Here is a 12,349-nt window from a genome sequence, read left to right as displayed (position 1 = left end):
TCTCTACTTGTATCCAGTGTAAAAAACACAATTTCAAATGTTGCTACATAAGACCCGATTCGAGCAGGTCGGTCACATACTGTATATACACTGCCTTCAGAAAGTATTCCCACCGCTTACTTTGTTCCACATTTTTTGTTACAGCCTGAATTAAAAATTGATTAAACTTAGATGTTTTTGTCACTGGCCAACACACAATACCAGATAATGTCAAAGTGGAATTTTGTTTTTCAGATTTTTTAAAACAAATTATTTAAAATGAAAAGCTGAAATGTCTTGAGTCAATAAGTATTCAACCCCATTGGTATGGCAAGTCTAAATAAGTTCAGGAATAAATATTTGCTTAACAAGTCACCTGATAAGTTGCATGGACTCACTCTGTGTTGCAATAATAGTGTTTAACATGATTTTTAAATGACTACCTCATCTCTTTACCCCACACATACGATTATCTCTAAGGTCTCTCAGTCGAGCAATGAATTTCAAACACAGATTCAACCACAAAAACCAGGGAGGTTTTCCAATGCCTCGCAAAGAAGGGCACCTATTGGTAAATGTGTTACAAAAGCAGATATTGAATATCCTATTGAGCATAGTGAAGTTATTAATTACACTTTGGATGGTGTATCAATACACCCAGTCACTACAAAGATACAGGCGTCCTTCCTAACTCAGTTGCCGGAGAGGAAGGAAACCGCTCAGGGATTTCAAAATGAGGCCAATGATGACTTTAATAAAACAGTTACAGAGTTTAATAGTTTTGATAGGAGAACTGAGGATGGATCAACAACATTGTAGTCACTCCACAATACTAACCTAAATGACAGAATGAAAAGAAGGAAGCCTGTACAGAACATCCTGTTTGCAACACAGCACTAAAATAATACTGCAAAAAATGTGGAAAAGCAATTAACTTTTTGTCCTGAATACAAAGTGTTATGTTTGGGGAAAATACAATACAACACATTACTGAGTACCACTCTCCATATTTTAAAGCATAGTGGTGGCTGCATCATGTTCAGGATAAAAAATAAATGGAATGGGGTAGGCACAGGCAAAATCCTAGTGGAAAACCTGGCTCAGTTTGCTTTCCACCAGACACTGGGAGATGAATTCACCTTTCAGCAGGACAATAACCTAAAACACGAGGCCAAATCTACACTGGAGTTGCTTACCAAGAAGACAGTTAATGTTCATGATGGGTTGGGATTATCTTTGTATGCATTTCCTTTATTGTTTTTGTACCTGTAACCCCCCCCATCATGAACATTAACTGTTGGGCACAAAAAGATATACAAGACAGACATTCAGCGTGACAGTTAGCTGCTATGTGCTGTATTCTAGTGTTCATAAGCTAACAACCTTGGCTGGCTAAAGTGATGTGCATGCATATCTAATGAGGACATGGACTCTCTCTCCTCTCTATTTCCCCCCTCTCACTCTCACTCTCTCTCTCTTTCTCCCACCTGCTCTCTACACTCTCTCTCCACTCTCCTTCTATCCTTCTCTTTTTTTCACCCTCCCCAGCTCTCGCTCCTCTCGCTCTCTTTCCCTCTCTCTCTGACCCTGACTTGTCAGTCACAGTAAAGCAGACTCACAGTTATCCCATGGGAGACACCTTATTATAATATCTACATTAGCAGAGGCAAAAAAAACATACACACACATATCCACACAAATACACACACACACACACACAATATACAGTGGAATTATAATAACATATAAATGCATAACTGACACTGCTGACCTTGAAAACATAATCTAGTCAGAAATAGCCTAAACTCCCATTTAAACAACTTGTACCTATATTTTACATGAGGAGAGGAGAGGAGAAGAGAGGAAGGGAGAGGAGATATGAGTGTGTAAATGAATTACTTAAAAATCATACAATGTGATTTTCTGGATTTTTGTTTTAGATTCCGTCTCTCACTGTTGAAGTGTACCTATGATACAAATTACAGATCTCTACATGCTTTGTAAGTAGGAAAACCTGCAAAATCGGCAGTGTATCAAATACTTGTTCTCCCCACTGTATGTGCGTGGGTATGTTTGTGTCTGTTTTTGGTTATAATTAGACTGTTTTGTCTAAACTTTCTCTTTAATTAATCGTCCCTCACTGGGACTGCTCATTTACATATTTACCATATTTGCATAGCTAATGAGTTCCTTGCTGCCTGTTGCAATTAGCATCCAACTCAGAGGTTGCCCCAAGTTACACCCGTTACCATCTCTAACTCTTCTCTTAATCTCTCTACCGCTCTCTCTTTCTTTCTCTCTCTTTCTCTGCTCTCTCTTTTCTTTCTCGTTCCATCTTTGCTCGCTCTCTTTCTCTCTCTCACTCTTTAAATCGCCCTGAAAGCCTTTCAGTACACACACACACACCAAACCACCCAAACAGATCCACACACCGCTGGGTTATTTTTGACATTATGTAGGAGGCAGAGAGGAAATTAAATGCATGAGGCAGTCAAAATATTCGGATCCCAGTGCTCAGGTGTGGGTGTGTATATGTATGTGTATGTGTTTGTTTGTGTGTTCATGCATCGATGAGCGTGCACACTTGAGTGTGTTTGGAATTATGTTTGTGCATGCGTGTGCAAATACGCGTGTACACTTGAGTGTGCGTTTTGTAGAAGTGTATGTGTGTTTGTGTGTGTGTGTCTGTCTGGGTCTGTTTACCTGCAGAGTGCGTCGGAGCGGCAGGTGCGTCGTAGCTCTAGACAGGAGGGTCTGTGTTTCTCCTGGTGGGAACAGGCAGGTACAATGGTCTGTCTACGTCTCTCAGCACAGGCCTGGTCCGGACACGAGCAGAACAACAGGGGGTAACTCAGCTCCCACTGCACACGCTCAAAGAACTGACGCAGCGCCTGGGAACACAACATAATAATATCATTATTGTCATCATCATCATCATCCACTATGTGATGGGGCTCTGGTCAGAAGTAGTGTATTACTAGGGAATAGGATGTCATTTGTGACAGGTCCAACCACCACCCACCTTGTGACATCGTTTGCGACTGCAAGGCTCCTGGTTGGCCAGTGAGGGCTGAGAGGGCTTGTTGCAGATAGCGATGTAATTGGAGCGTTGTCTCTTGCAGGTTTCATTGAGGTTGCAGGCCTTGGCTGCATCGAGACATGGGTTACAGGGTTTCCCTGGCTCTGAACAGGGGCTGGCCTTGGACAGAGAAGAGTCTGGGAGATGGGTTGGATAGAGAAAGAGAGAGAGGCAGAGAGAGAGAGAAAATTATGAGCACAAAAAGTTAACAGACACAGACACACTGTGTAACCCCAGTGTTTGTCTTGTTACACATCACTAGCGTCTAATGTGACTGTGGCTAAATATAAACTCACTATATTATCTGTTTAATGAAGCTACAACAGAAACCCACACATGCGCACACACACACACACACAGTTTAATGAAGCCATACCGTGCATTGGGAGGAGAAATGTAAGTGTTGTAAAGATCAAGGCCTAACACAGTTTGTTGTAGTGGGAACACATTTTATATTTGCATTTTTATTTCATACTCCACATCCTATATTAGACTTCTAATCACAAGCGGCCGGTGGCATCTTAATTGGGGAGAACATGGTTCATAGTAATGGCTGGAAAATATAAAATACTAGACCCCCCCCCCCCCCCCCCTTCTAACTCTGACTCTACTGATAGCTACGTGGAATTATGGATTATGGATTAAATTATGGATTAACGTCAATTTTATTTTATTTTTTACATACTATCTACCTGCAGTGAAGCTGCTCAACATTTACATTACATTCAGTCATCCAGCAGACACTCCCATCCAGAGCGACCCACAGGAGCAACCAGGGTCAAGCACCCTGCCCAAGGGCATAAGGACAGATCCCCCACCCAGACCTCTCGGCCACCGGCCCTAGCTCCCAACCGCCAGGCCACCAACTATCCAAGATCCCCCCACAGTTCCCCCCGAGAGCTGCCCCTCAACCATCCAAGACCCCCCACAGTACCCCCCCTGAAAAAAACTCCCCTTCCACTCCTCACCCCCCCCCCCCCCCCCCCTAAGAGTATTAGTATATTAGTAATTGACTGATCAGGTCTCTCCAATCTCCCAACAATGCTATTTCTGGGGTCAATTTTAGATTAATGTTATGTTTTTTCAGCCATACCTGAACTGAAACAAGAAACAGGCTAACTGAGGGCAATATGAGAACAAATGGTCTATTGATTCTGTATCCTCGCAACAAAATCTGGAGAGGTTGTATGCCCCAAATATTGAATATTTTGTTGGTGGCATAATTTTTACTGATAAGCATGAAGTCTTGAATCTTGTATTATTTTATATATCAACTCATGCACCCTGTGCCATGGAATTGGTAGATCAAAAATCTCTTCCCAGCTATTTTTCAATCTGTATGGCACAGCGGTCAACATCCTGGTCCCCAAATGAAACAGGGTTATATTCCTATTTATGCTATTTTTGTTTCTCCGCAAGTATTGATCCTTTATATTGGGCAGACAGACCAGTTCCCTACCTCCTCCTGCTACCAACTGCCTCCTCCATTTTTGGGGTAATGCTGTAATCAATTGGTTGTAATCTTGGATTGAGCATACCTTCCCATACAATTCGGATAGCTCCATGAAAGACATACAATATTATTTAAAAACAAAATACCCTTCTCAAACATATTTTCCATAAATACAGGTATTTTATCAACCAGCACATTTGAGTTCAACTATAACATTTATTGTAATATTTGTTCTATCTTTTCTGTGGGATTAAATTGAAATTGTAACTAGCTCTGCATTGCTTGTTTGAAAAGAGAAATACTTTGAACAAGGTTTCATTTCATTTCTGCACAAAGGCAAAAAGGCCATTTTTAAACAAGTGATGATATTTTCTTAGTAATCTACTTGAGAAGGCCTTTTGAAAATCCGCTATGAATACCAGGCCTTCTTAGATGTTTCATGTTTATTTTTTTTATTTTTTTATTTCACCTTTATTTAACCAGGTAAGCCAGTTGAGAACAAGTTCTCATTTACAACTGCGACCTGGCCAAGATAAAGCTGTCAAGGTGTGCTGTATGTGGAAGGTGCGGGAATCAGGCGCAGGACACAGAAGCTTCGTACAACAGTCTTTAGTGGTGAAATACGAGCACAAGTGCTCGGAGACGAGCGATACGCACACAGGCGTAAACAAACAGGAAAAAATACATAAGCGCACAGAAAGTGCGAAAACCTCTCCTAACACACAAGGAGGGAAAACCAATACCGACACGTAGCACACAATAACACACAACACATGACTAACAAAGCGAGAACTTATAGGACACATAATCAACGCTAACTAACCACAGGTGTACAACAATCAGACAAAAGCAAATGAACATAGAAACATACAACGGTGGCAGCTAGTACTCCGGGGACGACGACCGCCGAAACCTGCCCGACCAAGGAGGAGGAGCAGCCTCGGCAGATTCCATGACAAAAGCAAAGCAGTGCGATAAAAACAACAACACAGAGTTACATATGGGGTAAAAAAAAACATAAAGTCAAAAAATACAACAGAAAATATATATACAGTGTGTGCAAATGTAGCAAGTTATGAAGGTAAGGCAATAAATAGGCTATAGTGCAAAATAATTACAATGTCGTATATTGTCTCCAACGTATCGTCCATGTAAAAACCTGTCTGATCACGATGAACAATACCTGGTAAAACCTTTTTAGTTGTGAGTGCTATGCATTTTGCTAGATTTTTGCATCACAACATTGAAGTGTAAGATGCCTCCAGTATATGCCATCAAGCCCTGGGGTTTCTCCAGACTGAAAGGATTTAATAACCTCAAAAAGTTATTCCTCTGTCATTTGGCCTTCGCAGTGATCTTTTTGTGTATTTGTTAAATGTTCTAATTGTTTTATTACTTGGAAAGAATTCCTTACAGTTATCGTCATTTAGAGGGTGAGGAGGAGATGGAAAATAAAACATCTGCTTAAAATATTTAGCTTCCTCTTTTAAAATATCATTTGTAGAATCATGGATGACTGTCTTTAGTAACGAGTTTCTGCTCATTATTTTTGGTAGCATACCTGTGTTGAAGATTCAGGAAGAATTAGGTGAATTTTTCTCCATATTCCAATCACGTTGCTTTATTTTTGTAATAGATTACATTAGATCGGTCTTGAATAAATTCCTCTAACTTGTTTTGTACCTCTGCAGTACTGTTTTTATTGCTATCTACCTGTACTATTAGTTCCTGTATTTCCCTTGTTAGCCTTGTATCTTTAGACAGAAACTGCTTTTTCTTTACAGATGAATATTGAATTGATTGACCTCTGAAGGTACATTTAAAGGTATCCCAAACAATAAGGGGATTTTCTGAACCTATATTATACTGGAAAAATTCAGTTATAAATTATTTTGTCTTTGTTAAGAACAAATTGTCCTCCAGTAGACTTTGATTACATTTCCAATATCCCTGTCGAAGTGGAAATTCTGTAAGAGTTATGTGAAGGCCAATTAGATGATGGTCCGATCTCATTCTGTCTCCTTTCAATACTTTTTTAACCTTTGATGCAAGAGAGAAACAGACAAGAAAGCAGTCAAGAAGACTATCTTTATTAAGTCTTCTCCATGTACAGTGAGGGAAAAAAGTATTTGATCCCCTGCTGATTTTGTACATTTGCCCACTGACAAAGAAATGATCAGTCTATAATTTTAATGTTAGGTTTTTTTGAACAGTGAGAGACAGAATAACAACAACAAAAACAGAAAAACGCATGTCAAAAATGTTATAAATTGATTTGCATTTTAATGAGGGAAATAAGTATTTGACCCCCTCTCAATCAGAAAGATTTCTGGCTCCCAGGTGTCTTTTATACAGGTAACGAGCTGAGATTAGCAGCACACTCTTAAAGGGAGTGCTCCTAATCTCAGCTTGTTACCTGTATAAAAGACACCTGTCCACAGAAGCAATCAATCAATCAGATTCCAAACTCTCCACCATGGCCAAGACCAAAGAGCTCTCCAAGGATGTCAGGGACAAGATTGTAGACCTACACAAGGCTGGAATGGGCTACAAGACCATCGGCAAGCAGCTTGGTGAGAAGGTGACAACAGTTGGTGCGATTATTCGCAAATGGAAGAAAAAACAAAAGACCTGTCAATCTCCCTCGGCCTGGGGCTCCATGCAAGATCTCACCTCGTGGAGTTGCAATGATCATGAGAACGGTGAGGAATCTTGTCAAACTACACGGGAGGATCTTGTCAATGATCTCAAGGCAGCTGGGACCATAGTCACCAAGAAAACAATTGGTAACACACTACGCCGTGAAGGACTGAAATCCTGCAGCGCCCGCAAGGTCCCCCTGCTCAAGAAAGCACATACAGTGGGGAAAAAAAGTATTTAGTCAGCCACCAATTGTGCAAGTTCTCCCACTTAAAAAGATGAGAGAGGCCTGTAATTTTCAACATAGGTACACGTCAACTATGACAGACAAATTGAGAAAAAAAAATCCAGAAAATCCCATTGTAGGATTTTTAATGAATTTATTTGCAAATTATGGTGGAAAATAAGTATTTGGTCACCTACAAACAAGCAAGATTTCTGGCTCTCACAGACCTGTAACTTCTTCTTTAAGAGGCTCCTCTGTCCTCCACTCGTTACCTGTATTAATGGCACCTGTTTGAACTTGTTATCAGTATAAAAGACACCTGTCCACAACCTCAAACAGTCACACTCCAAACTCCACAATGGCCAAGACCAAAGAGCTGTCAAAGGACACCAGAAACAAAATTGTAGACTTGCACCAGGCTGGGAAGACTGAATCTGCAATAGGTAAGCAGCTTGGTTTGAAGAAATCAACTGTGGGAGCAATTATTAGGAAATGGAAGACATACAAGACCACTGATAATCTCCCTCAATCTGGGGCTCCACGCAAGATCTCACCCCGTGGGGTCAAAATGATCACAAGAACGGTGAGCAAAAATCCCAGAACCACACGGGGGGACCTAGTGAATGACCTGCAGAGAGCTGGGACTAAAGTAACAAAGCCTACCATCAGTAACACACTACGCCGCCAGGGACTCAAATCCTGCAGTGCGAGACGTGTCCCCCTGCTTAAGCCAGTACATGTCCAGGCCCGTCTGAAGTGCATTTGGATGATCCAGAAGAGGATTGGGAGAAAGTCATATGGTCAGATGAAACCAAAATATAACTTTTTGGTAAAAACTCAACTCGTCATGTTTGGAGGACAAAGAATGCTGAGTTGCATCCAAAGAACACCATACCTACTGTGAAGCATGGGGGTGGAAACATCATGCTTTTGGGCTGTTTTTCTGCAAAGGGACCAGGACGACTGATCCGTGTAAAGGAAAGAATGAATGGGGCCATGTATCGTGAGATTTTGAGTGAATACCTCCTTCCATCAGCAAGGGCATTGAAGATGAAACGTGGCTGGGTCTTTCAGCATGACAATGATCCCAAACACACCGCCCGGGCAACGAAGGAGTGGCTTCGTAAGAAGCATTTCAAGGTCCTGGAGTGGCCTAGCCAGTCTCCAGATCTCAACCCCATAGAAAATCTTTGGAGGGAGTTGAAAGTCTGTGTTGCCCAGCGACAGCCCCAAAACATCACTGCTCTAGAGGAGATCTGCATGGAGGAATGGGCCAAAATACAAGCAACAGTGTGTGAAAACCTTGTGAAGACTTACAGAAAACGTTTGACCTGTGTCATTGCCAACAAAGGGTATATAACAAAGTATTGAGAAACTTTTGTTATTGACCAAATACTTATTTTCCACCATCGTTTGCCAATAAATTCATTAAAAATCCTACAAAGTGATTTTCTGGATTTTTCTTTCTCATTTTGTCTGTCATAGTTGACGTGTACCTATGATGAAAATTACAGGCCTCTCTCATCTTTTTAAGTGGGAGAACTTGCACAATTGGTGGCTGACTAAATACTTTTTTTCCCCACTGTATACAGGCCCGTCTGAAGTTTGCCAATGAACATCTGAATGATTCATAGGAGAACTGGGTGAAAGTGTTGTGGTCAGATGAGACCAAAATCGAGCTCTTTGGCATCATCTCAACTCGCCGTGTTTGGAGGAGGAGGAATGCTGCCTATGACCACAAGAACACCATCCCCACCGTCAAACATGGAGGTGGAAACGTTATGCTTTGGGGGTGTTTTTCTGCTAAGGGGACAGGACAACTTCACCGCATCAAAGGGACGATGGACGGGGCCATGTACAGTCAAATCTTGAGTGAGAACATTCTTCCCTCAGCCAGGCCATTGAAAATGGGTCGTGGATGGGTATTCCAGCATGACAATGACCCAAAACACACGGCCAAGGCAACAAAGGAGTGGCTCAAGAAGAAGCACATTAAGGTCCTGGAGTGGCCTAGCCAGTCTCCAGACCTTAATCCCATTGAAAATCTGTGGAGGGAGTTGAAGGTTCGAGTTGCCAAACGTCAGCCTCGAAACCTTAATGACTTGGAGAAGATCTGCAAAGAGGAGTGGAGCAGAATCCCTCCTGAGATGTCTGCAAACCTGGTGGCCAACTACAAGAAACATCTGACCTCTGTGATTGCCAACAAGGGTTTTGCCACCAAGTACTAAGTCATGTTTTGAAGAGGGGTCAAATACTTATTTCCCTCATTAAAATGCAAATCAATTTATAACATTTTTGACATGCGTTTTTCTGGATTTTGTTGTTGTTATTCTTTCTCTCACTGTTCAAATAAACATACCATTAAAATCATAGACTGATCATGTCTTTGTCAGTGGGAAAACGTACAAAATCAGCAGGGGATCAAATACTTTTTTCCCTCACTGTATATTTGTTTAGTCTCCAAATATTCGCTATTTCTAATGTGTCCATGATATTTGTGATCTCCTTAAGGGCACGAGGATGATAGTTTGTAGAGTGATTTCCTTTACGGTCCATTGAGGTACTTAACACTGTGTTATAGTCTCCCACCATAATTATTTGATCGTTTGTTGCCTGTAAGTTCAATATATTGGTATAAATCTTTTGGAAGAAAGGTGGATCATCCTGATTTGGACCATATAGCTTAATCAGCCAAATCATCCACTTTCATATTCAAAAGGATCTTCCTTTCGGATCCTTCCTGACTGTTTGCACATTTGGATCGACATTTTTGTTAATTAGTATCATCACACCTTTTCAGTTCCTTTTTCCATGACAGAAAATTATTTCACCGCCCCATTCCTTTTTCCACGCAACTTCATCTAAAGATGTAGAGTGAGTTTCCTGTAAACAGTACTGTATATGTTATATTCCTTTTCTTTTAGCCATGTAAAGACTGATTGTCTTTTCTTATAATCTGCTAAACCATTACAACTATAACTGACTATACTTATTTCTCCCCTTTCCATAACTAGATACTATTCTCAGTCTAAATTGACCATAATTAGTGCTTGTAAAGTTGCCATAAGAGGTATCATGACTGTCAGAAACAAAGATTTCAAATGTCTGATGTTCAGAATTCAAGAAACAGGTTCTAGCAATATGCACAAAGCAACTGGTGTTTTCATGTTATTTCTGTTCAATATATATATATATTTATTCCATTGCCTGTTTGCCTGTGAGCCAATGCCTCAGATGTTAGAACATTTTGTCAGGATATTATGTGTGTAGTAAATCTGAATAGGTTGATGTGTGTGATATTGGATGTGATTTAGTGAAAGTGTGTATGATGTCTGAACGAGAGTAAGACTATAATGTGTGATGTGTAAATAGATAATAACCCAGTCAATTTGCATGGTTCAGTGTCTATGTGTGTAACATGAAGTGAGTGTAGCCTTAATATTCAAGATGATCATTGTAATCCATATAGTATCAACATCAAAGTTGCATTAAACATCATATTCATAGAAAGAACACATCCCAGCATTTCCATAGTAATTGACATTTCAGATGATTATGAACGAGACACTGCATTACTTTAATAATAATAATAAGCCATTTAGCAGACGCTTTTATCCAAAGCGACTTACAGTCATGTGTGCATACATTTTTGTGTATGGGTGGTACCGGCGATCGAACCCACTACCTTGGCATTACAAGTGCCGTGCTCTACCAGCTGAGCTACAGAGGACCACAGAGACGGCTTCACTACAGTACAAATGTATCCCGTACAAAATGTTATTTCCTAATGTCCCTGTTCTGATATCTTCCCATTGCTTGTCGTAAACATAAATAGACATGTAGACAGACAAACAAGAACCATTTTGAATTATAGAAAGTTCTAGACAATAGAGAGAGGGGGGAGAGAAGGAGAGAAGAGAGAGAAAGAGAGCGAGCGAGATCAAGTGTGTGTGTGTGTGTGCGTATGTTTGCGTAAGTGAGCGTGTAATTGAGTGTGTGTGTGCGCATAACAACTTCAAACTGTTCTGATATTTTACAGTCCCCATAATTTTTTCTGTAACCTGGTGTCCCCGTAGAATTTAGTATAGCCATGGTGTTATGGAGCTGTCTCGGAATAGCTGTACGTCTATAAAAAGTTTGTCCACAATGAGAAAGGCACGCTTACCCCTCTCCCTCTGTTGCCTCTGTACAGGATATTGCAATGTCCGTTTATCTCCCAGGGAAATTGGTCGTTTAGACCGAATTTTGTGGTTACAGGGTTAATCCCGCGTGGTTACAGGGTTAAAACAGAAACAACTCAAAAGTTAACAGTTTAGGCATTTATTCTGAGTGGTTAAGATTAGGTCTATGGTTTGGGTAAGGCTTAAAACAAAATAATTAAAAATGACACACTATTACCATCAAGTATCACCAAGTATTCTCACGGCTTGCTAGAGCATTGTGAACTGAGGTGGCACAGTGGTCAAAGCAGTGTGCGCAAGCTCTGAGCATCACGAGTTTGTGCCCAGTGCTGGGCAATCGTTTTTTTCTTTTTTGTTGTGAGCGCCCGAGGAAGGCATATATCGTTTCCTCAGGACCTTTTCAAATGTTCAAAATCGAAGTCTATTTCTAGTGATCAGGCTGCTAATAGAGCAGAGGTGTGTTCAACAAGGGAAATAGTTTGTGAAAGTTGGCTGACGTTAGCTAACATATTCCATTTGTTTTGTGTTAGCCGTGACCATTCGCTAACGTTAGCTAACAGTCTGAGAAGGTAGTGTGCAGCGAACGTAAGTGTCTGTTTCGGGTCTAAACTGCCACTAAACATAATCAAGTGGCCATGTAGACTTTCTACTATATTTAGTAGGAATTGCTAAGTCATTTTCAGTTTGAATATTGTCGCTAAAAACGAACAGTAATCCTTACAAAAAGTAGCTGTTTGATGTTTCACCGTAACATTTTGGAGTGTTCATTCAAATCGTTCAACTGAAATTGT

General features: G+C 40.7%; 1 protein-coding gene across 1 annotated transcript in view; it reads right to left on the bottom strand.

Moving 5' to 3' along the window:
* LOC311123099 (GDNF family receptor alpha-2-like) overlaps positions 1-12,349 on the bottom strand; it is a gene marked incomplete at both ends in the record, with an annotated part of 86,362 nt that overhangs the window by 27,809 nt on the left and 46,204 nt on the right. Inside the window, 2 exons of the mRNA XM_084197373.1 lie at positions 2,683-2,870; positions 3,002-3,195. Coding sequence (XP_084053499.1) covers positions 2,683-2,870; positions 3,002-3,195 — 382 coding nt within the window. The remainder of the gene's footprint in view (positions 1-2,682; positions 2,871-3,001; positions 3,196-12,349) is intronic.

The sequence above is a fragment of the Coregonus lavaretus genome (assembly GCF_964263955.1).
Source record: "Coregonus lavaretus genome assembly, contig: HAP1_SCAFFOLD_1372, whole genome shotgun sequence".
In the NCBI taxonomy this organism is placed as follows: Eukaryota; Metazoa; Chordata; class Actinopteri; order Salmoniformes; family Salmonidae; genus Coregonus; species Coregonus lavaretus.
The sequence above is the reverse complement of the archived record's forward strand: the minus strand, read 5'-3'. Positions and strand labels throughout refer to the sequence as shown.